General features: G+C 34.3%; 2 protein-coding genes across 5 annotated transcripts; both read right to left on the bottom strand.

The window, feature by feature from the left end:
- Positions 1–8,203: 8,203 nt before the first annotated feature.
- ARG1 (Chaperone DnaJ-domain superfamily protein) lies at positions 8,204–14,713 on the bottom strand. 4 transcript variants are annotated; one of them, XM_088826032.1, is made up of 13 exons: positions 14,573–14,713; positions 13,958–14,237; positions 13,095–13,218; positions 12,112–12,194; positions 11,893–12,004; positions 11,698–11,802; positions 11,383–11,433; positions 10,624–10,713; positions 10,421–10,529; positions 10,177–10,325; positions 10,022–10,075; positions 9,045–9,290; positions 8,204–8,588 (listed from the first exon to the last, which is right to left on the bottom strand). In XM_088826032.1, the coding sequence occupies exons 2-12, from the start codon at positions 14,083–14,085 to the stop codon at positions 9,057–9,059; spliced, it is 1,239 nt and encodes a 412-aa protein (XP_088682158.1). In that variant the 5' UTR covers positions 14,086–14,237; positions 14,573–14,713; the 3' UTR covers positions 8,204–8,588; positions 9,045–9,056. The 4 variants fall into 4 exon arrangements, with proteins under 4 accessions (XP_088682158.1, XP_088682159.1, XP_012833336.2 ...); XM_088826033.1 differs by having other exon boundaries at positions 14,329–14,621; XM_012977882.2 differs by lacking the exon at positions 8,204–8,588 and having other exon boundaries at positions 8,844–9,290.
- A 1,293-nt stretch (positions 14,714–16,006) lies between these two features.
- LOC105954211 (zinc finger protein BRUTUS) lies at positions 16,007–24,361 on the bottom strand. The gene is made up of 14 exons (XM_012977885.2): positions 23,781–24,361; positions 22,361–22,570; positions 21,030–21,224; positions 20,621–20,946; positions 20,272–20,494; positions 19,982–20,150; positions 18,667–19,881; positions 18,413–18,584; positions 18,080–18,295; positions 17,820–17,957; positions 16,969–17,203; positions 16,798–16,857; positions 16,453–16,524; positions 16,007–16,360 (listed from the first exon to the last, which is right to left on the bottom strand). Exons 1-14 carry the CDS (start codon positions 24,072–24,074, stop codon positions 16,229–16,231), a joined length of 3,657 nt encoding a protein of 1,218 aa, XP_012833339.2. The 5' UTR covers positions 24,075–24,361; the 3' UTR covers positions 16,007–16,228.
- Positions 24,362–25,346: the final 985 nt, after the last annotated feature.

The raw sequence follows: 25,346 nt of genomic DNA, 5'->3' as shown, positions 1-25,346 counted from the left end.
TATAATTTATCATGGAGATAATAAGAATATTTGTGTATTTTTATATACATATAAAATATAAATAGAGAATAATTTTTTTTACAATTATTATGATAATTACGATAATTATATTTAACTAATTATTAATCTTGATTACAAGAATACGTTGTTTTGATAAAATATAAATATTATTAGTATTCATGTAATATAATAAAGTATTTGAGGGTAATTTTGTATTTTAAGTGTTTTAGTAAAGAAGCAAATAAGATCTTAAAGAAAAAAGGTGGGGTAGAGGTACTTTTTTAAAAACATCTTATAAGCTCCCTAACAACTTATTTTTGGAAAAAATAAGATCTTTTGCAATTTTTTTACCAAACACCTTTTAACAACTTATAAGCTTCTAAACATCTTATAAGATGTTTTTAGGAGCTTATAAGCTTAGCCAAACATGCTCTTAATCATAAATTTTTCAAAATACGTAACTGCTAATCAAAGATTTTTTGTCGAATTTTGCTCGTTATAATGCATATAATTAACCTATACACTATACAATACAAATAAGGTGATATTTTACAAATTCTTAAAACTCGTTTAGGGCCGCCAATTTATCGGGAATGACAGCTGAACTAATGATTCAACATTTTCAATGATAATTATTTTGGATTATTTGTGACATATAAAGTTGAATATTCAAGGAACCGAGAGTTTGAACAAAGTTGCGTGAACCTGCAGAAAAAAAATCAGCTGATGGGATAAGCATATTTTCATTTTTTTTATTAATATGATTATTGATTTTAATTTCTCAATAAATGATTTGACCTATTTGCCATCGTCCATTAGGTTTGGACAACAATATAACTAATTAACCTAATAAAGCTATAAGCCTACAGCCAATTCCTTTTCTTGTATTTGTTTATTATGCATGCAGTACTATAATATATATCTATATGACTATATATAATTTTTTATTATTACCAAAAGGAAAAAAAGAAAAGAAAAAAAACCTAAGTGTTGATTGGAAACAAGGAATCGGCCCAACCAAAATTCCGTGACATTATATTTTAAATTGAAACATCGTATACCTAAGACAAAATTGTCAGATACAAAAATTGTTAAGGTTTTATGAGAGAGAATAAGCACATGGCCACTCCATTTTGCTAGGGTAATACATGTGATTCCTCATTCAATTGGCTTTGGCCATTTATATATATATATATATATATATATATATATATATATATATATATATATATATATATATATATATATATTTTGTGTGTGTTTGTGTATGTATATTTGTTTGTTCATTCATTTGAGTGTTGAGCCAACAAGTACAAAACCCCTTGCATCATTGTAATAATTAATTAAGCATGTCCAATCAACTTTTCTTAGCTTGTTTTTTTTTTGATTAATGTACTACTAATTAATTAATGTACTTAAATGAATAAACTAACAAGAGGCTTTTTCCAGCTTGTTGTTAGTGGTTTCCACCACTACCGAATATAGAATGCTTTTAAGGACATTTAATCATAATTTTTCTAAGGTGTAATTAGATTGAAGTGATGTTAGTTAATTATTATCTTAGATTGCCCAAATCTTTTATATGGCCCACCAAGATGTGTTTATCAAGACAATTAAGTCAATTATGTGAAATCATGTACTACCTCCTCCATTTCATTATATTGTGTTTTAAGGTTTTTAAACACATATTAAAAAAATATTAAATATGGATAAATTTTGGGTTGGGTTCATATAAAGATTAAAAGAAAAATTCTTTACTAGATTTAATAAGGTGGTAAAACAACGTTAATGCTTAATAGAATTGGATTAATTAACTTAAAATAGGGGAAATATGTATTTATTGCATCATTGGAACTCTAAAACGACATATAATAATTTCTACAATGAAAGTTAATAAGAACGGATGGAGTATAGGAGTATATATATCACGATACAATTTGGTCATCTTGCTACTATAGGTGTACATAGATTCATATTTGTCTGCCCGTATGGGTATAACTCATTTGATTACGGGGGTGTTAAGTTGGTACAAAGTCATAGAAATGAGTACTGACACCTGCAGTGCAAAAATTTCAACTCTAATTAGTATTGGTTTCTTGTGGGCATAGCCCCAACGCAGCTACACTAATATGGGCCCAACTCTGCTACACTAACGGACCATCGATGCACCATATTTACATTCATCCATCAAACAGTACATATGTATGTGACATTATGTATAAATTAAATATGCAAACTACTTATTATATTTCATCGAGTGCAGCATGTGACCATCCAAACACAACTCCACATTAACTTTCTAATAATCTTTGTTCCCATTTCACAACCATGACTAGCTAATTGGAAGAATCCCAAAAACAATAATTTAATTAATAGCCACTACTTAATTAATGTGACTTAATTAATTAGTTCCAAGTTGTGATTGTGATCCCCTTTATTGGATATGCTCAAAGCATAATTAAGTAATCCAACCTATGTGGGGGCTGACTCAAATAAGTCCCTTCATGTATGCCAAAGTCATACACTACACCTACTTCATTTAATTAATATCTATAATTTAATTTAATTAATTAGTTGTAGGTTTTGGTGGAATTAGCTTTAAGTCATGTGAAGTGACTCTCTATTCGTACTTAAAATATACACATGTCAACAATTAATTAATTTTGTATAGTAGTTTAATTAAACGAAGCCTAAGCTTAGATTACAGTCTAGAATGTCTACTATATAATATATATATATTCTAATAATATTGATAGTGATCCCCATTTGGGGATTGAAATTAAAATTAAAATAATTTCTTGATATAATAATAAGACAAATTAAATGTGCTTTGGGTTGGTAATAAAGTAGACAATTAGACGGCAACATAAACACCACATAACATGTTAATGCATAAACACTAATTGGGGGACACATGCACATGTTATGGGATTAAGTTAAACTAATTAATGTTCCTTAAATTAAGCTAATTGGGCAGTTTGGAGCTTAGAACAAATATTAATCAACACCACATTTATTTTTATTTTTATTTGCTACCTTCATTTCTTGGCTTTATTAACTCCCAACTTCATCTGCCGCGAGTAATCCGACGGTACACGTCAGCATAGATTTATATTTGATAAAAAATCAAGAATTTCAAGAAATAGTTTGCTAATTGCACTAAGACCTCGTTTGCTAATTTCAAGAAATAGTGTGTTAATTTCTATTATTTAGTCAATCTAATCTAACAGTACCAAGCAAACGAGTGTATGTAAAAAAAAATCAAGAAATAGTTAATAATATGTTTGGTTCTTTAGATTACATGTTGTATTAAATTTGCTAGATTCTATTATAATATGTAAATAGTCATTTAAAGTTAATGTTTTAAGGATGAAATTGTAATTTTTCGTTTTAGTCACCTCCTACAAAATTAATCGCAGGGGGAGAGATGTTATTAATTTATAACATAGTAACACTTAATTGCGTCCTTCAACATTAGTAGCGGATTTGAGTAATATTGAATCATACCAACCAAACATATTACTAACTCCTACTATTTAGTCAATCTAACATAACAGTAACAAGCAAACGAAGGCCTAAAAGTAATGTATGTGGAATATGCAATCAATGTATTATTATTAATGATTAATCAGCCGCGGAATCAGAACCCTACTTGGCCAAAAACAACACAAAACCATCAAAATATAAAAAAAAAAAATTAGTCTAAGGATAGATAACCTAAGATGGCATTTTCTTGTGTATTTAATTTGTATATTCAAGATTCCATATTAGTTGCAAGTGATTAGTTTATTATCCATCACTAGGTAGTAGGGTGTCAACGTGCCACTATTCTTGGGCTGATTTATGATTTCTTAACCATAACTTCATATATTATATATTGTGTATATATATAATCGGACTCCAAGTAAGCAGCTCACACCCAAATAAATCCTTTTTCTTTTTTTTTTTTTTTAAATCGGAAAAAGAAGATTATATTAAACAAGAACAAGACGTGCGTTTGTACAATATTCACACACACACACACACACTCTTTTCGGATCACTACAAATATTACGGGGGGGCGATAAACCAATTTGAAATGCCGAACGAGAATGAATGTAGTTGCAATGCTTTTATCCACGACCAAGTTCTGATTTTGATGGATTCTACCATTGCATCGTTTGACAAATATTTTCCTTGAGTTTCTCTCTTTTCAAATAGACCATGTTATGCAATTCCATAATATCAACCAGATTAATTTATGGTTCTTCTTTTGGCTTTTTAGGGAAAATTGGTTACAAGTTGAGTTATGAACAACTTTTGATCGATATCAATGTATAGTCTATTTGATTAGTTAAGTCAATATTTGGATTAGATTAATATATATAAACCAATTTGTGGTGAATGAAAATTATTAGTTCAAAATATGTTGAAACAAGAAAAGTGGGATTTGAGCTATCCCAATTGGAAAAGTAGTGAAGTATTGAGCTATTTATATATCTCAATGTTGGACCTAAGGGTCAAGCCCTTTGGGCATACACCTTTGATTGGGAGAAAGACCTATGAGTTTCGAATCACGCCCTCATGCGTGCAAAGCACTCTTAACTTGGGCCGGCCCGGCTCGATTAATCGTTCGGATTTGGGTCTGGGCCCAAACCACCAAATTAATTTTTTGGGCTAAAAACATTAGGACATGGGCTGTCAACCCATTGGACTCTCCTTATTCGAAGCCCATCTTGAACGATCTAATTGGTTTGAATTGGTGCAGCCGAATCAAAACAGTACAAGTCTAGGGCGAACCGGTAATAGACTCGTTTTTCCCATAATTCCTCACTTCAATCCAATTTCTGTATTTCTAGCCTAGCCATTACAGATTCTCTCGAAAAGTTCTACACAAAGTACAGTTCGTCGTGCTTGGAATTTGGAAATTTCGTCTTAAGAACAGAGACAAGTCGTCTCGGTAAAATTCATTTTAAGGAGATTTCTACAACAAGTTTAGACCCAAGTGCATCTCGAATTGCCTCCTTACATCCTTTAGCATTACAGTTTGAACACCGAGTCATGTAAAACATTCCATTAGTATCGTAGAAGACACATTGCTGGTTCGAATCTCAGATAAACACATGTCTTCTTGTTAGATTCGTCTTTGTAGGTAGACTATTGATATCAATCTCCATCCAAAAGCTTGAAACTTTCTACGAATTTCTTTGTGCCATATTTTCTTCATAATTGTAATCCACGGGCTCTTCGAAAAATTCGACTCAAAGACAATAATATTACTGTGTATGTAATACTATTGTCCAATGTAGTGAGATTGTTGTTAGCCCAATAATACTAATTAATGTATTAATTAATTTTATACAATGGTCTGCAATATTACTGTCTGAGACAGTAATAACAGTACTTTTACTATCTGAGATGGTAATATTATTGTCTCAGCAATATTACAGCATGATAAGAGTCCCATACAGTAATATTACTGTCGAATGTAGTAATAACAGTATTTTTACAGTCTATGACAACAACATTACTGTCTCAGACATCAATTCTACCGTCTGAGACAGTAAAATTATTGTGTTGGTTATTAAAAAAAATTAACGCCGGAGACTGACCGAAAAAATCCGGAAAAAAAATTCAAAAAAAAAAAGTCGACGCCGGATAGCCAGAAAAAAAAAATCCAAGGATTTTTTTTTTAAATTATGAAATGGGTTGAATGTAATATATTTGTTAAATCTTGGGTCAATGTGTAATATTGGTAAAGTTAGAGTTCAATGGATGAGGGGTATTTTAGGAAAAGTACATGGGGCTTGTTATTTGCAAAACTGTTTTTGATATGAAAATATGTGCATTTAAGTCCCCGTCTTGGGGTTATATACAATTTGCCCTAGTTTAAAATCTAAAGGGGTAATACGCTATGAGTCCCTTAAATCAAACCTAATTTGAACTAAATGACAAGTTCAAATCAAATCTTTTAATTACATTCTTAGTTTAAAATAATATATGAGCAACATCTCTAAAGTTTTTTTTATCCCTATATTGCCATTATACCATAAATCTTATAACCTACACATTCAAGTTTCTCTAATTCAGATCTATTTCTCTTATTTTCATATTTTATCTCACTTTCTCTCTCCATCTCTCTCTTGCGTTTCCTCTTCTTCCCTCTTTCTCTCTCGTTTTTTCTCTCTTTGTCACATCTCTATCTCTCACTTCCTTTCTCCATGAAGGTCGCCGGCGGCGGCCACGAAAGGAGCAAGAGCAGGTCCAGCGTAGGCAGTGGTGGAGAAGTCGGTGATTGCAAAGGGCTGTGCAGCCGGGTTGTGCGGCGGGCGGAGAGCGAGTCTTTCTCTATTTATTTTTTTATAATGATTTGGTAATGAAATAGATAAACAAATCGATTTTCTTCATTTTTTTATAAAGATCTATAATTGCAAGCATATTTTGACTAATTGGATTTGATTTTTTTTTATTTTTAAAAGTTTTTTTTCTTGGTTTGGATATGATTTGTTATTGTTTTCGGTTTGTTGCAGCTCTAGATTTTTCAAAAGGGATAGGTGACTACGGTTGCGACGGCTGCGACTTTTGGCTGCTAGGGTTTGGGCGGAGGTTGCTTTTAACTGCTAGGGTTGGCGGCTAGGGTTTGGAATAGACACCGTAGTAAATCATAGTATACCATATTACATCGTAGTATACTATAGTGTACTACAGACTACGAATATATAGAGGATACCATAGTACACCACAATGTGAATATATAGAGGATACTATAGTACACCACAGTCTACTACACTGTGAACATATAGGGATGTGCGATGAAATGAAATTCAAGTTTTAGATATCTACAAGCGAAGGTAGCGACTACGATAACTACAGATTAATATGTTTATTGATAGAAGAAAAATAAAAATAAAATAAAAAATTGAAAAATATGTAAATTGAATTAAAAAAATGAAAAAAGATAACATATTTTTTTGTAATTTTCAATATTATGTATAAAAACAAAATTTTTTTTTATAAAATTGTACAAAATTTTGAAATGAAGAAAAAAACAAAAAACGAAGACAAAATGGTATTCTGTAAAACAAATAATTAAAAAAGTTAGATGGAAAAATGAAAGTATTAAATGCAAAAAAAAATGATAAATGCAGTTTGAATTTACTTAATACTGGGTGAAGGGGTATTTTTGGAATGAATTTTATAAAGGATGTGAAGCAAATGTTTAGTTGGGCTTGTCATTTAATTCTAATAAGTTTTGTCACCAGGGACCTATATCTTAAGCCCCAAATCTAAATTATTAGTTTGATTATATTTTTCGCTAAATTATTAAAATTTTGTTAGTCCCAACTAGGGGTGCAAGTTGGAACGGAAATTTCAATTTCCGCCGGTTCCGATTCGAAAAGTTCCGATTTTGGAACAACTTTTTTCATTCCGACTTCCAAATTTTCGATTTCCGAGTTTTTCCGATTTTTTTGGATCCGAATTGGAATTATATAAAATAAATTTGGAATTTCCGATCCGATTTAATTTCTGAAATTCATTCCGAAAAATTCCGGTTTTTCTCCGAAAAATACCGATTTTTTCCCAAAAAATATCGATTTTTTTTTTCTTCCGAAAAATACACCCATAAATAATATATATTATATAATACTTATTTTTCCAAAAATACACCTATAAGTTTAGTTTTAGGATTTTAAAATAATGAATTGTTGTTAGAAGTTTTATTGGATATTATATTGTTTTTATTTTATATATTTTTTTGAACTAAAATTTAGTAATTTATTAGTTTTACTTTTATCAACATGGATGTTCTTATTTTTGGAAAATTATGAACATTTTTGAAAATTTCCGCTAAATTTTGAAATTTTAAAGCTTATGTGATTTCCGTTTTTTTTTTTCCGAAATACCGAATTTCCGGACCTTATGGAGTTGGAATGAATTTTAAGATTCCGAAAAGGCTAATTTCGATCCGACCCATCCGACTGTCACCCCTAGTCCCAACTATATTAATTTATAGAAGTTTATCGAGTTATTTGCATAGGCCCCCCTATTTAATGTCTAACGGCTAAAAAAGCTCTTACGTTAAAATAATTAGAACTTCTCTGAGGCGTTTGATCACAAACAGAGGTGCACAACCTTCGGAGCAGCATTGAATGTACGTGAATGATCAAGAAACCTGCTCTGACCAAGGAAGAAGAGGACCTTTTTGAAACTTCAAGGGATTGAATTGAAAAAATTGAAAACTTTATTTGGAGCTATTTTTGAAATTTATAATATAAAAAGGTATTTGGATCTTTTCACGTCAAAAATCGAACCGCAGTCGCATATTTGGCGATTGTATCACATGACCAGCTCGTGGGGGCCTCAATGTCGTTAACTATGTAACAAAAGTTGTATCTACTAAAAACCCACTTAAAATCCATCAAGTCTGGTTCTCTGGTGTCAATGTACGTGACTTGACGAGACAAGAACGAACTAAAACAAAACGTAGAAGCTTCTGAAGAACCAGCTCCAACTATCGAACAACACTTGGCCACTCGGATAAATCTTTTTTTCTCCATCGCATCTCTCATATGTCATTCACGCTTCAACAATAATAACGCGTCCTTGCTCTGTAATAAAAATGAAAAGATTTCTCTCTCAACAAACTCTTCCATCAACATTTCAATACAAATCAACAAAACAAAATGTAATATCAAAATGTTCGATATAAACACAATCATAATATCTCGACACCCTTTTGCCGAACGCAGCCGATGCGGAACAAAATCATTGTTACAACAACAATAAGAATAATAAAATAAAAAAAAAAATCTAATTGATTCCTTGTACTATTCTACAAACTCTCCGAGCTTCGAACCCGGATATTGAACACTCCAAGAATAAACATTTAATTACACAACAAACTACTATAATTTTCAATATTTTACAGCAAATACTATCGCAATCCATGGGGAAGAGATCGAGAATAATAGATAGTAACAACCCCATAATAAGACATCAATTACGAGTCGAAAAAAAAAAACAAAAATTAACAAAAAAAATTGCGCGAAGAAAGAACTTCAAACCTCAGTAAGGTCTCACTTTTTATCGGATCCCTTGAGGTTAAGATTGAACCATTTCTTCTTTGAAGATTTATCCTTTGAATCTGAACTACCTTCGTCACCGGGACTAGTCTCGGATTTATTATCTTCCCCTGTAAATTTGCTGCTACTTCCATTGCTAACATAACCACTCCCAGTTGGAAAAGCAACAGATCTTGCAACAGTAAAAGAAGAGTGTATACTATCCCGATGTTTTAGCATCTCGTCCACCTGCGCAAGCATAATAATAGCGCACAATATGAAGCTACGATCGAAATGTAAAGAGTTGAGGAGGTTTAATCAATACAAAAAATCATTGACCAGAAAATAGAAAGAGCCCATTATGCAAAAATATTCGATCAACAACTAATGGATAGAAGAGCTTATAAGATGTTTTGGAGCTTATAAGTTCTTCCAAAGTGTTTGGTAGTTTTTTATAAAAAGATCTTAATTTTTTAAAAAATAAGTTGTTGGAGAGCAAATAAGATCTTTTTAAATAAGTACCTCTACCCCACATTTTTATTTAAGATCTTATAATGTGTAAGAATATTAAATAAGCTCATTATCCAAACACTCTAAAAAATAATCCTAAAAATAAGATGTAACAGCTTATCAGATCAAAAAACATCTTATCAGACGTAAGAGCTTATCAGCTGTTTAAAATAAGCTTAGCCAAACACCCTCTAAGTTGGTATTTGCAAAAGCTTTTGAAAAAGTAGAAGTTGGTGATTTGTTCGTAAAACTTGGAGTAATTGCTTATTTCAACAATATGATTAACGAATGTATACAGAAGATCAATTTTTTTTTCCTTTGCTTCTGTAGTTGAGCTCTACATATTTATGACTAAGAAACTGTGACAAGATTAAGAGGATACTTTGCACTAGAAGACTTGTAATAAATGCAAGGAAAACCCGACAAAAAAAAAACAACCAAATACAAGAGATTCTTGGACGAAAACTTACAGACTGCTTCTCCTGAGTATATCTATTTGTGACTTCTTGGAATCGTGCCAATGCCTGAAAATATAGAGGAGCAAGGGGTTATAATACAATTAGAACTTTTTCGAAAACTCCAAACTGTGAATTACATAATAACCAACGGTAATAAGGAGGACTACCTTTCTATATTCTGTTTCAAACTGGCGTAGCTCACTTCTCTTTCTCAAAATCTGAGCTTCGATATCCTTAAGCTTAGTAGTTGTATCTTCGTACGTCTTTGCACAAAGAGCCTCAATCATATATGTAGCAGGTTTGAAGAAGTTATCTCCTGCACGCATCACAGCAATTTGTGCAATGATTACTATCCAGATTCATAAGCTACAGAAAGTCAACATAATAAGCAAAGTCAAAAGGAGTTCTGACCATATACAGCGAATATGTGAGTGCCGGCTTTTAGTTGCGAGACCTCACAAGGTTGAAGGCCTTCGAGTCTTTTGAAGAAAGCAGCTTCTGGGTCCTTTGCCATTGCCAACTACACCACACGTACATTTTATCATATTTGCATAAGGGTTAAAAGCCTGTACAGTTCAAAAACAATAAAAAAACGAGATGTAAAGAATACACACCGCATTTACAGTTGAATCCATTCTGTACACTTGAAAATGCAAGAAGTACATTCCAGCTGATGTAACCTTGCCTGTCTTCTCGCTGTCTTCCTATATTAGCAATGGCACAATTCGCAAAATGAGGTACCATACTCAATTACAGACTTCAGAAGTTGTATAACCAATCTCCGATAAGTAAACATTAAATAAAAAGAGAGAGTGAATATAGTAGGTCAATTAAAAGTCTTAAAAAAGTTGGCAAAATATGAAACACATGAAACTTATGATCGGCCCATCTTAATTCTTCAGCACTTGGATTTCAAATTGTCCAACAGATATGAGAGCCAACCAACCACACTGTACTCAACTGATCCCTCGAGCCACCTCCAACCAACAACCACGAAAGAAAATGAACAAAAATTAATCATTGCAGTCAGCCTTAGAAAGGGTTAGAGTGCATATGGGGTGATGCAAAATCAATTCTTTAGACTTTAACACCAAGTTAGAGTTGGAAGAACTGGATAATGTTTAGGGGCAATTTGAAGCAGGCAATTAAGGAAGGACATTAAATCATTTCAAGGGCTAAGACTTAAAAGACGTAACACTCACTATTCCCCTGTTACATACAGGTAGATAGAATGGGTCGAGAGAATGTATGAAGTTTCAAAAATTGAATCTTGAATGGCTGAATGCCCCCAAAGATGCAGAAAAACATTAATGCAGATATAAAGAGGTAATAATTTAGTTAACAATGAAAAGCAGAAACATAAATTACATTACCTGCAACGCCAAGCCATATCCCGCATTTAAGTCTTGTTCGAAGTACAGGAGCTGAGAATTAAATGTAAAAGAACCATTACCACATGTAAGAGAACAATTATAGTTATGCACGTGGAGTAGCATAGGGGAAAGAACTATATCTACATCCTTAAGTTGTGTTTTGGACAAGTAGAAGTAGTTGAATAATGGTTCGGAGCCTTATGTTGTTATCGTTAAAATTTGGAGCCGACACATCATACAAGGGAGTAGAAAAGAACAATGGATGAAGGCGCAGAAAATTGTAAATAAAATGTAAGATAAATAGATAATAGATACCTTAAATTTGCTTTGTGCAGCTGAAGTAGCTCGAACTACTATTCCCGATTCTGCTTGTTCGTCACTGATAGTTACACCAAAGAAGTGAGCGCACTGCTTCTCTACCTGTTTTTTTTTGAAATATTACTTCAATATTTTTGCTCCAATTAAAACAGATGTGGTTAGCCTATCGTAGCCTGGTAATGGAGATATTACCTTTCCGCTGACCGAAGTTCCAATTGGAAGAGGTCTAACTGTAACTGTTCCATTCAGAGCCTCTTCAAGAACATTAGCAGAAATTGTTGTCTTGATCGGCACACCCAATTTGCTATTTCAAATAAATGCAGATAACGAACTTACATTTAACCGCAACACTATAAGATCCAAATTTATAATTAAAAAAAAAAAAAAAAAGACAAAGACAAACAAACAAACCTGAACAAAGCGGCAAACACTGTGTTGACAGTTCCGAGATTTGACAAATCAATCTCCATATCCATTCCTTCCGTGTCAAGGGCCTTAACATCGTTCATCACAAATGTTGAAACAGTTAAAAAGAACCTTAAATAAATAAATGGAAGAGAAAGATCATTTGAGAAATTAACAAGACATGAGTTTAGAGTCAAATTCTTGTCGCCTGAATGACATTCATATACATAGACAGATACACATACACATACACATATATGAACAACCCTATCAGAATTAACGCACTCACATTAGAATTGATTTAAACCCTAAACTAGAGGAAACGAACACTTCCATTGATTCATTCGAGTTCTGAATTTTTAAGGGACATTCTACTAATGGGATTACTTGATTCAGGCTAAATTACCGATTCTAAGTTCATTAAGTGCATTTTGAGCATTGCATTCTCTTTACTTTCATTTTCGAAGTTATTTTAACTACGGGAGTCCGCATAATTAGTATAGTGCTGCATCAAACAAGCTTGCATGGAATTTCTCTAACTTCACAGCCGCCAATATACACTTGCATGGCAATGCAAGTCAATATAATAAAACTACCCCAAGCAGGCAACTTATGCAAAAAACATGGTAAAAAGGTCAAAGCTTCTTGCATAACTAATCCCAGATTATTCTACACAAGATAATCGGGTGAGGCAAATTCATGAGGTGTTTCAACACTCAACGGACAAATGAACCCTAAGTCAAGAGAATCAAATCCATTCTTATAGTATACTTTTCCATGTACTGATTATTAAGATAGGTAGTCCTTTGCATATTTCATAAGATATTAATAGGTCAGGCTGTAAATTTCGTAGTGAATGTCAATACTTCCACTTCGCTATTCTTCAGTGTTGGATAAGCTAAAATTGAAACTATAATTGCTCCAAACATTAAACATGAAAGAAAAAAAAAAAAGAAAAAAAAAACCATGAGACACTCGAAAAAGAATACCTCAAATCCTGAGTTATCATATTGCCTCCTCTTCTCTGGATCAGACAAAATGCTGTATGAATATGCAACCTCCTTGAAAAGATCTGAAGCTTCTGGATTGTTAGCATTCTTGTCAGGATGGTACCTGTAAATCCAAAGGAGGTTAAGGAACACCAGTCTTCTGTCGCTGTTGGGAGAGGTAGTTTCACGAAAAGCAAAAGGAAGTACTGAATGTTGATATTACAATGAAAGATACATGTGACCGATTTTTCATACTTGAGCCCTGTGTTTCCTACTTTATCGTTGATCTTTCAAGTCAGAAAAATTCAAAATGCGTCCCAACAAAAAATGAAAAAGGACGTAATATTATCCAGGATTGAACTACATCTCTTTACTTTCGTCTGCAAGAATATTAGCAAACTCAATTGGTTGCCTCTTTTCCCAATTTTATTTCAATAAGCAAAATTGAAGAAATTCCTAGAATGCGTTTTTAGAAACTAATTTTGGCATTTTGTTATGATAGCAAAATCATACCACAGCAAATTTAATCACAAAAACATTTGTAAACCAGATACATCTTTATAAATAAAGCTATTATTCAGGATAACTGGCCCATATATCTCGAGCAGAGTATTTTAGCACGAGTTAAATTAGATCATTCAAGCAAACAAAGAAATAAGTACCCATCACGATAAACCCGATCTCCCAATCAAATAATTAAACATCTAAAGCAAACCATAAGTACCCTCAAGTACAGCAAACTTCATCGAATAATGAACAACATATTATGCGGATACAGACTCAAAATAACTAAATAAGTTATCGAACAGCAATTTATGCAGCAAACTAAATCTTGTGTAGGAAAGAAAAGAATAAATAATTACTTGAGAGCAAGCTTTCTGTAAGCAGTCTTGATTTCTTGATCAGAAGAATCCCTAGACACCGAAAGCACCTCGTACGGGTCTCGCCGCAACGCTTGTGCCGATGTCCCCGCTATATTTGAACCCGCCATTATCCTCCTCCAAATTTCTCCTGTGTTTTTTCTCCTCTTTCTTTCTTGAAACTTATTTCTCCCTTTCTTTTTTCGCTATCTGAATAACATTCCGCCAAATATATAATCAAGGCTCACGAATTACTTACAATACAGTCCCCTTGTCTCCAAATCTGCAACCGAAAATGCAATCGAACCAAATAAATTTCAAAACATCGGGGGGAGGGACGCGAGCTGGAATAGGGGCGAAACGAAATTCAATACCTCGGATCGCAAGAAAAAAAAAAGTTCCTCGAAATTGATGCAAAATCAGCCGAAATAAAATAAAATACAAAATGAAATCCTACGTCTATGTAAGATCTATTTTATAACGAATTCAAATTGCCCATACAGGCATACACATAATCACAACCCTAGTTCATACCGCCCAATAGCAGCAAAAAAAAAAAAAAGTGCTTTCTCGAAGGAATCAATAACGAGATTGAGCTAGGGCTTTTGAAGAAATTACCTTGTATGTAGTGATTAGGGGATAAAAAGGAGGAAACCAATCAGCAATCGGAAGCTTTTGGATTAAAAGTATTTTCTTATTCTCCCTTTCTTCTTTGAAAGAAAATGGAAACTTTATGGTATAATTTGCTGGCGTCAAGTATTTTATTCAGTCACTAATTTATTTGCAAAGAAAAATTTAGTAATTAAACTAATTGTCGTAGGTATCCTATGATATTATTTCTCATTGATGTAGATGTGGAAATTGGAAAATTCCGAATTAATCCGAGTTTTTTTTTTAGAACAATATTTTCATTTTTAATAAAAATAAAAAAATGAAAATTGAAAAGCAATGAAATATTATTTGTTGGCTAGTATGCATCACTTTTGAACAAAGATCTAAAAAGGAATAAAATAAAAATACATGAAAACAAAAATTTTAATAAGAAATATATTAAGCAATATTAAAATATTTATTTGTGAAATTTAATTAACTGTAATAGCATCATCATTTCTACATGCTACATGTACATATAAATATATAGTGATCATCATCGTTAGGGTGAGCAAAAAAACTGAGAAATCGAAAAATTGGACCGAAAACCGAAAAAACCGAGTCGATATGCACCGTCCCGAGTTAAAATCGCATATACGGTAATTTTTTTTTTGAAAAACCGAAATATCTATTTGTCTTCCCTAGAGCGCCTCTATCCTGCGAACACCTCCATGTGACATGTTTTTTATTAGTTAATTTTGGGTTATTATTTGTTAATTTTCTCAAACAAATGAAATGAAAGTCCAAATTCAATGTTAATCAAATATCGGTTTTATGCCGAACCGATTCCAACCGATAGACGACACTGAAACCGATAGACGACAATGAAACCGAAAATAAACTTACTGAAATTGTTAACCGAAAAACCGATTAACAACGAACCAAAAAACCGACATATTCGGTTCTTAAAATATGAAAGATTGATATTATCGGTACGTGTTTTGTTTATTGCAAAAAACAAGCCATACGGACCCGTGCACACCCCTAATCACCATGACAAGACTACTATGTGTTAAAACCCGGCAACTCCGGTCACATTGAAGAATTTGATTCATCACTAGTTGGTATTTACAGTGGTGGATCGACATGACAAGTACTTCGGGATGTTGGCTTCAATGGGAAAATCCAGGAAAAAGATCTTTAATTTCATTTGAGAAAAAAAATATACAGCTAAATAGCATATAATAAAATTAACTTGGGGCAACATTTTGCAAACTGCCCCACATAAAAGAAACAGCAAGAACAAACTACACGAAGGAAGTTGTGTATTAATTAAACTTACAAGAAGGAATGGCAATACGAATATTTCTCAAGTCGTAGAACATTCTGCATAATCTAAAGTTCCGCTAGCAAATATATCGTATACGAAAACACGTCCAAAGTCGAAGATACAACACAACATGGCAAATTGGAGCAAAAACTCCATCTATTTTATTATGCTCATATATACCCGTAGGAAGTAGAGTTACTCTAAAGCATTAGGTCATCTCGTCTAACATTCTATCTATTCCTCGTGTAAAAAATAAATAAAATAAAATCGTCACGAAATACTCACTTGATCAACATGCAATAGCCCATTAAACAAATTGTTGGAAAGAAATAAAATCGCCTTCATTAGTTAAACTACGTTATACAATTATGATCTCTATCGACCTTGATTACTCTGGTATTGTACGAACCACATAGGCCACACTTGTGGTACAGCCAGTGAAATGGCGCAATTCCTTTTCTATCGCAGTCGTTACATAAGATATCCTGCACATAGAGAAATTCCGTTTCTTGAATTGTTTGGGCAAAAAAAAAAAAAGATTAAAGATAAAGGAAGCAATAGTGATATCAATCGTCACCTGACACCGGTCTCTATATTCTTCCGGAAGAACCTCTGAAGCCATCAAAGCATCAAGCATGCCGAAGTAGACCTGGATAGCAAGATTAGCTCTTTATTAAAAATAAAATAGAAATGTAATATAAAATATTGGACGATAAAGAAAATCACAAATTGTCCAACAGATGAGGAATATTCCTTAATGAAATTTGTTATAAGGGAAAGGGAAACAAGTTATCGACTCGGCCATATTTCTCATATCAGTGGTTAATGTAATTTTACATCGAGTTTAATATTTAGTTTTCGTATACTGCTATTGGAAAAGCATAAAGAGTTCAACATGTTAATCGGAAAAGCTGATCCTTACCGACATGTCTCCCATCGATTTGCTGCAAATGGGACAGATGTAATGGGTGCACGCATATGCCTGTTACGAGCGTGCAAGAGAAAAGAGAAGTAAGAATGTGCATTAGAATGAAAAAAGTTAATATTTTATCCAACTCCAAAAGAGATTCCATAAAACGGGATAAATAAACACCTGAAAACAAGCGGAATGCATGTAATGACCACATGGAAGAGCCCTCACAGCTGTACTTGATGTGAACAAAAAATCGCAGCATATTGGGCAGTTAGTTTCAAGACCTTTCTCCCTGCACTTGTGGTTCACTAGCTTCATTCCCAAGCAACAATTGCATGTCATGCAATGAAAGAAGTCTATGCCGAGTCCTTTCCCAACACGGCACAAGTTGCAGAAAGGACAATGATAAACCTCCCTGGAAAATAAGACAGCCATTCGAAGAAAATTCACCAAGGTTAAATCAAAAAGCTTCATTCTGTTATGTACAGAGGTAGTCAAATCAGAAGATTATATATACATGCAGAAACAAAGACGAAAGAAGAAACATCAGTACATAATAATGTTTACGAGCACGAGTTTTAAAGTCATCTTCAAAGCCTTAGCATGAAAAATTCCTGACAACGCTTTTCAAGGATAGAGAACGATTTACTGGAATCTGGAACAGCCTAAATGAAATATATTTCAAATTTAGTTATGTGACTCTTAATAGCAAAGTAATAATTATAGCTTAAGAGGAATTCCTAGTTCACTCCCTGAAAATATAATAACCACACACAAAATTCCTATAAGGGAGGGGTGGAATCAAATGTAAGCAGGATACATTGTTTCCGTTAGGTGTTTAGTTTCATCAACGTCCCGTTCGTTCTTCAGGAACACACACAATTTCTTATATGCAAAAAAAAAAAAAAAAAAAAAACTAACACTTGATCACAAATCCAAGCACACATAAAAGCGACTAGATTATATTAAAAAAAGTCTTCAGCGGCCAAAACACACTACATGAAGGTTAGTGAGATCTGATAAAACCTTACCGTTCATCATCAAAGAATCTGCAGCTACTACAATAGTATTTCGCCATTGATAGTCCATTGCAAGAAGGGGTTATGCAAACCGGCCCAACTGGCTGAACCTGTAGGCAATTCATACACATCATTTCAGATGTTGCCTTCCTGCAAAAATAACAAAATATTTAAAAGAAAGCCTTGGGAGTAAAATTTAAAAAAAAAAAAAAAGTAAAAAAAGAAAAGATATTACACCATATAATCATTTTTTAAATAGTGAGGTAGAGTACCTATCCATTGAATGATCACTGACTTCATCGTGGCAAAACCTGCATGCTACCAATTTGCCACAGCAAGCAGCCCGGAGCTTGCAGTTTCTTTTATAATGCTCACAGCCGAAGATTTGTTTATCAGCATCACGAAATGATGGGGAATGACCGAGTAAATCTTTACCATCATCAACTTCATCCGACTGGGAAATTTTCTGCTGGGAAGCTATCCACCGACTATACAACAGTTACGATGACTGGAATAAGTTAAATGTGCTAAAACCAATAAGAACCGCATGAACTACATTAAGATGTAAAAGTAACAGTACAAAAAATATTAAGAAAGTCGTATACCTGGTCATTAGGTTTTGAATAAGATATGCTTTTCTTCTTGGATCAAGGGTTGAATCACGAGAAACCTTCCTTATCTCCGATTCAAGCTCGTTTTGGTTCATTCGGAATATATCTTTCCACCCAGGCTTAAACGTGTGATCACTTTGATCCACGGATTCATGCAAATCATATTCTGAAAAATTGCTTATATAGTTAAAAAGTTTGAAACTGAACATAACTATTGACTCATAGCAGAAAAGTGCAGTCACAAGTACCTTGTGGGATATTATTTTCTGATGTGGAAACCTGTGAAGATTCTGCTGAAGTCCCTTCCCACCATTCATTAAGCCACTCACTGAACATAGTGTTCTTAGTTGCATGCTTCCATGTGTCCATCATCTTATTTTGCTCTTCTTGAGTAAGAGCGGATGTTACCCAAGGTAGCATTGACTGAAGCACCTCTGCTCCTGTTGTGCCAATTATGCGGCCAACGAGTTTGTCTTGCTCCTCGACGGGAAAATATTTGTCAAATAATGGCCACAGTTCAACCTCTTCACGTATAACATGATGATCCAGAGTTACTTTGATGGATTTGCACATTCCTTGAATTTTTGTCGCCAGCTCATTATATTTTTTCAAATAATCGGCGTGACCTGAAGAACTAGCGGAACTTCCACCCGAGTTTCCAGTCACATTTTTCGCGTTCAAATTCTCGTGGAGTTGAGAGAGGTCAGATAGTGCAGACGAGATATCCTCAAAGAGTTCTTCTTCCTGCTTGTGGTCCAAGGTGTAAGAATGGCTTACATTATGAAGAGTTTCCTTCGATTCCAAGGCTGGGAATACGATATCATCTTCCGCATTACTATGAGCTCTGTACAAGCCCCACAAAAGACGAAATCTGCCACTAAATTGTCTGAGAAAAGTTTCGTCACAATCACCAAGTTTCCCAGATTCGACATCTAGAAATTCCAAATCTTTCCGGATGGCTTTGTGAAACTTAAATATGTTGTCGATCGGTCGTGTTACATGGCCACTGCTACTGGAGCTATTATTATCTGCTTCCCAGTTGAAAAGACTAGACTTGAGAGAAGGAGCACTTGGACCAAAAGATAAAGAACGCAAAGATTTTGCTGCGGCTAAGGAACTCACTCCTAGACTATTGCTATTGACTCCTAGGCCAGGAACACAACAAGATTGGTTAGTGAGAAAATCTTTTGGGGATTCAATGCAACTATTACTTTGTGTGGAAGCAAGGTTTCCCAGCTTGACCATCATTACACACTTGCGCGCTTGTCCGAAAGTAGTACTGTTATCAGAGGTACTTGCACAGGCACATGAACCAAAGGATCTGCCAAAATGCTCTTGTTCTACTTTAAGCTCCTTTGCAGGACAACAACTAGTTTCACTAGAAGACAAACATATTCCCATAGGAAGACCTTTGCATGCCCAGCCAGAGAACAAAGTAACTAAAGCTGTGTCCGACACTGGAGCTGTAACGAATAATTATGTAAAAGAAATGATGAAGAATCAGTTACTGGCACATAGAAGTGAAATGAAGAAGGAAAGAGATAAATAACCTGAGTTAACTACCTGCCATATGCATGTTATAAAGAAAACGCCGAGCTTCTTCTTTGCTCAGTGATCCAACCAACCATGGCAAGACACATTCGATCAATCTCAGTGGCATCACACATAAGCTCCGATATAGAAGTTCTCGCTGCCTTTCAGGGCTGAAATGCTTCCTTGCAAGCGGAATAACCTGCAAGTTAGTCAACGAGACACGTAGGATCATATAAATAAAGCTTTATTAAGATTTGAATGCATACAATTCAGTCCTTTCGAAGAATTCAAAAATGCTGACCAAACAGTGAATCGTGTACCTGATTTTCCTCATTGAGAAAATGCTTCTTTACGGTCTCCATTATATGATCAGCCTGTGAGCATAATTCGGAATAAAATTCAGCAGAAGAGTTGGCTCCAGCAGCTTCAATACTTTCGATTAAGCATCTGAATTTGTGAAATTCACTCTCTTCCTCTGCATGCTCCTCGACAAAAGAGATTTCCGCATCTACTGCAGGGAATATGACTTTGTCCTCAGCGATGCTGCAGCAAGGTAAAATTATTTAAAGTCACCCTTCAATAAAAATAACTATGTACAAAAAAAAAAAAAAAAAAAAAAAAAAAAAAAAAAAAAAGGAACGGCAAAGCCTAAAAAATGTAAAAGAATACCTATGGAAAATACAGACTTCAGCTATAAATTGGAGCCTTCTATTAAAAGAGGATAGATCAGAGAAATCTCCAGTTAACTTTATATTTCTAGCTGCTTCAGCTATATCATTCAGTTCCTTCTCGATAGCCTTATGCCAATGCAATATATCATCAACTGGAAGATGAAGCGAACATTTGCTGTCATTACAATCAGAAAGCTGAGGGGATTCATAACGGCATTGCCCATTTACAGTTGGATTAACAGAGTCACTAGGAGTTCTGGGATCATCCTCACAACGTTTACGCTTGTTGCTCATCTTTACCCCATCCATCCAGTTGAATATAATCTTCATTCAGATCAAGAAAATCAAGTTAGAAAAACAAGGTCGGCAAATGCGTCATGCTTGTGTTTTCAGTCAAGGTATCTAACCTGTTGAAGCAGTTTTTCATCAGGGATTATTCTGTGCAAGCATTTACGCATATCCTGCCTTTCGTCTGGTGAGATTGATGATGAAAGCCATGGCAAGAATTCTGCCATCATATTTACAGGTATGCTGCACAAGAATTGCCACACTAATGATGCCTGCTCCTCAAACGAGAACTTTTCCTTAAGCAAGGGGAAAACCTGTTAAGCGACGAACAACAGATTAGTCTAAACCAGAAAAGAGAAGGGCTCAACATACTATAAAAGGGCAACTATGGAAGGCCCACAGTTGATGCATAAGGCAAAAACATGGTGAAGGTTCCTAAATTTTGATGCCTATGCACGCTGAAAGTATGAACTGATAAGGCTTTTGTTGAGTGGATTCTGGACCACCCAGTTTGAAATAATAATTTCAAAATGTACAGCAGGAACCTCCAAGCATATAAAATAAAAGTTAGTTCCATGTGGACAAATCAGTCAAAACTTTTCATTGAGGAATGCTCTCTTCATTCCGTAAGATCACTCGGAAAGATTGACACATGGGTTTCAGAACTAAGGACTCTCATTAGTTTGAACTTGCTCTTTTCACTACACTACCAAGCATTTCCAGAACTCTCCTTAGCTGCTTCCTTAGGTTTCACTCCAGGTTTCACTACTTTCAGGGGCATTTTTTAAACTTTAGCACTAGCTGACCAGAAATAGGAACTTTTCTTTTTTCCACATAGATGCAATTTTTGTGTGTTCATGTTTATTTATTTGAGTTTCCACTAAATAGGAGCTCAAACACTATTTCCGGAAGGAAAAAAAAGAGGGGGACAAATATGAAGAGGATGTAGTTTGTTGAAAGTGAATCCAGGGAACTGATAGAAGTAAGCGACGTGCTGCAATTCATATTTGCAGGAGATTTAAAAAGAAAAATGAGTAATCTCAGATAAGAAAACAAAGTTTAGATAGTGCCAGAAAGTAACCCAGCGTGTCACGAGTGAATATTGTTCCTTGTGCCGTACAACTTGCTTAAAGTCCAGAGACTATGACTATAAGTCAAAATGGAAATTTGCAAAAAGGCATGCTTCAAACATTGCCCTGAATCCATCATTAAAAATATCCCGAATAATGACAGCTTATGTTAAATTGCTGGCCACCGGTAATGGCGTATAATGACATTTAATTTTTTTTATTCTATTGTATGACAGAGCACCAAAGGAACATATATGCAGCCAGTGCAGACTATTGGTTGCTACTAAAATTCTTCAAATTATTGCTTTTATGCTTTATGATATGCATAATTGTATGTGATCATCATAAGAAAAAAAAACCAAGAAAGATCAATATTAAACCTGCTCCTCTTCCTTGGACATGTGCTGACTGATTGATGTTTGAAGGGCTCCTGTACAAGAAGCTAACTCCCTTTTGTAGCTTTCCTCATTTATCATATCATTTCCCAGCAACGTAAACAGCTGATCAAATAGCACACTTTCGCCCTCATGCTCAAGTGAATAAGTCTGGGCGACATTCTTCACACGGATATCAAGAGCCGGAAATATAACCTGTCATTACCAATATGAAAGACTTTTAATGGTTAGCTTGCTCATTCTTACCATTTTAAATGAGCAAAATTAGAGAAATTATCAACCTAATAAAGTGTTCAAATGTTCTCTATAACTCTTGTGATAAAATTTCTTGTTTTTACTTATCTGTGGCATCTTCAACATAATTTATGTAATGAATGTTACGACATTGTATCTGTTTGATCCTTATGTGAGTTGTAAGTATACTGCTTCTTTTAATTATGAGCTCCTCAGTAGAATCGGTATAAATAATACAACATCCGGGACTGAAATGGGTATGAAGCAAATATCAAGATAATAAATATCGTTTAACCATGGGCACCAGCTTGCTCACCACCAGAGAGGTAAAGAAATTTGAGACTTCAAAAGGTCCAATCACATAACATCATGAATTTAGTTGTCTAGCTTTTTTTTCCTTAATTCAAAGACATTTTAGCATGGTAAAGCACACACATGAAACTTCAAAGAGCATATTGCCACTATTTTACATAGGCGTACTATATATTTCAACTCTCACTCAAGAATATACTTTCCCAATTTTGATTTCAAACAACTATCGCACTTCTTGAAATAGAAATCAGCAATCCCAAGAAAATGCGTGACTAAAACAAATAAGGTTACTGTTGAGTTGCCCTGTTCTACAACAGAAAATTGCTGCAATTACTCCTATCTACGAAAAAAAATATCTATCTGAACTCAGAACACATACCTTGGTTTATCAATCAGTAATCTTGAAAAACAATAATCATGTCTAAACCAAAAGGCAGATAATTTGAAGTGGAATTTTGATAGAAGAAACTCACAGTACAAAAGTCGGAAGTAAAAAATAACCATTCAATCGTACGAATTTGCAAAAGATTTCACAAAATTTAACAAACTAAAATCAGGTGCATATTGTCTTTCAATCTCTCAAAAATAACAGAAATCAAGTAGCACAACCTAAAGCAGATTCACCAAAAGAAATAGAAAACACTTGGAAGTTAGAAGTACTGGATGTACATAGGTTGATGAAAATTTGAGCTAAAATGCTAAGAGGGCTCCAATTATATCAAAATTATACATATAATTGCATAAATTGAGTAAAAAAAAAACGGTTCAGTCAACTAAAATTCACAATTTACAAAATTCTATCCAATTCTGAAACAGTGCCCAAAAAAAAAAAAATCAAATCAACCACACGAGTACAAACCTCGTCTTCGGCATTACAATGGTGTTTGTAAATCGACCTTAAGAAATGGCACTTCTCCGTCAACTGCTTGATGTCGCCGCCGCTTCTATTCGTCGCCATCGCCAAGGCAGTCCGATGAAGGCCGTCTAGCTCCGCCCGAATCGCCTTGTGGAAGAACAAAAATATCCTAATTGGAGAAGAAAGCTTCACAGCAGCAGCAGCAGCAGCAGAGTGTCCGCTCTGATCCACCGGCGCCATCATCGGCGCGGCTGCAATCACCGAAACGCTGCCGTTCTGTATCCCCGGCGTCGCCATCTAATCATACACACACACACGAAAAAAAGGAACAGATTAAAGAGAGCCTCTCTCTCTCTCTCCTAGTTTTTACGAACTTTCTCCCCTTTTAGGGAAATTTTCTCTCTCTAGGAATTTTAATTTGTTTTTTCTTTGTTTCCGCGAGTAGAAATGAAAGGGAGAAAATTAGCGATGGATAAAGAGGAGGCAATTTATAGTTTGACACGTGGCGGGAGGTTTAAGGTAGGATGACGTGGCATGTGGTAGGACATGTCAGCGAGGTGGTGGCTCATTTGAATGTGCACGGCACGTGATTGGAAAAGCCAAGTGCGTGGTGTAGGGAGTTGGGGGGAATTAATGTTACACTTGTTCAATCTTATCGATTTATACTTTATATGTGTTTGATTTTAATAGATACCCAATTTATTTATTTATCTCATTCTTTTTGCTAACAACATAATGCAATAAATAAATATCTACAATAATTTAACTAAAATCACATAAATTAATCTCTTTAAAGTTATATCCCTAATATGATCGTATAAACTAGGGTGGTACGAGCAGAGCTGCTCGTGAGCTCGATGAGTCGGCTCGAAAAAAGCTCGAACTCGAGCTTTTTGACGAGCCGAACTCAATCTCTTTTTAGTTGTTTGTAAGCTTACGAGCGTTATTTTTATTTTTATTTTAAATTTACTATTTAAATATATTTCCAACCTTTTTAAAAATAACAAAATAACTCGTAACATGCACGACAGGTATCCTCGAGTATCGGATACAAAACGTATTCGAAATACGAATACGTTAAGAAACTGAAATTTCGTTCGCGTAGGTTAAAAAACACAAGTAAAATTTTAGTATGGCACGAGAGATAATCGTGCATCCACACTCCCCCTATCCTAACCCCCGCGAAAAGTAGGTGCAAAATTGCAATTGAACCAATAAATATTTAATAATGTATTATAATAATGTATATATATGTATATTTAAATTAATTTAAAATACTTGTAATGAAAAGATATGAAAACCTCCCCAAGGTTTCCATTAACATGGGAAGGTTGACCAATGCGGTGGGGACCACTCGCCTTCACTGTAATAAATTGTGGTGTTGGCTAATTCTTGAGCGTTCTTAATTGGGCAGAAAAACAGCTGTTGGGGTTTCTTTTCTTTGTCTTTAATGTGAGTCTGAGTTGTGAGTTGTAAGTTGTAACATCAATGTTTTGTATTTTATTGGGAAAATTTGTTAATAGTCCCTATTAATGGAATTAATCATTGTTGTGATTATTTTATCACTAA

This window comes from Erythranthe guttata, chromosome 12, assembly GCF_056151865.1.
Source record: "Erythranthe guttata isolate IM_541 chromosome 12, IM_541, whole genome shotgun sequence".
Taxonomy (NCBI): Eukaryota; Viridiplantae; Streptophyta; class Magnoliopsida; order Lamiales; family Phrymaceae; genus Erythranthe; species Erythranthe guttata.
The sequence above is the reverse complement of the archived record's forward strand: the minus strand, read 5'-3'. Positions and strand labels throughout refer to the sequence as shown.

Bases quoted from the DNA above. Each gene is read 5' to 3' on its own strand.
- ARG1 (XM_088826032.1), bottom strand. From the start codon at position 14,085: ATGGCGGGTTCAAATATAGCGGGGACATCGGCACAAGCGTTGCGGCGA. The intron at 12,195-13,094 runs GTATTCTTTTTC...AACGATGTTAAG, and splicing joins ATGATAACTCAGGATTTGAG to GCCCTTGACACGGAAGGAAT. The intron at 11,434-11,697 runs GTATCTATTATC...TTTAATTCTCAG, and splicing joins CTGCACAAAGCAAATTTAAG to CTCCTGTACTTCGAACAAGA.
- LOC105954211 (XM_012977885.2), bottom strand. From the start codon at position 24,074: ATGGCGACGCCGGGGATACAGAACGGCAGCGTTTCGGTGATTGCAGCC. The intron at 18,585-18,666 runs GTACTTGTGACT...GCAATTTTTCAG, and splicing joins AGAAAATAATATCCCACAAG to AATATGATTTGCATGAATCC. The intron at 18,296-18,412 runs GTATACGACTTT...ACTGTTGTATAG, and splicing joins ATTCAAAACCTAATGACCAG to TCGGTGGATAGCTTCCCAGC.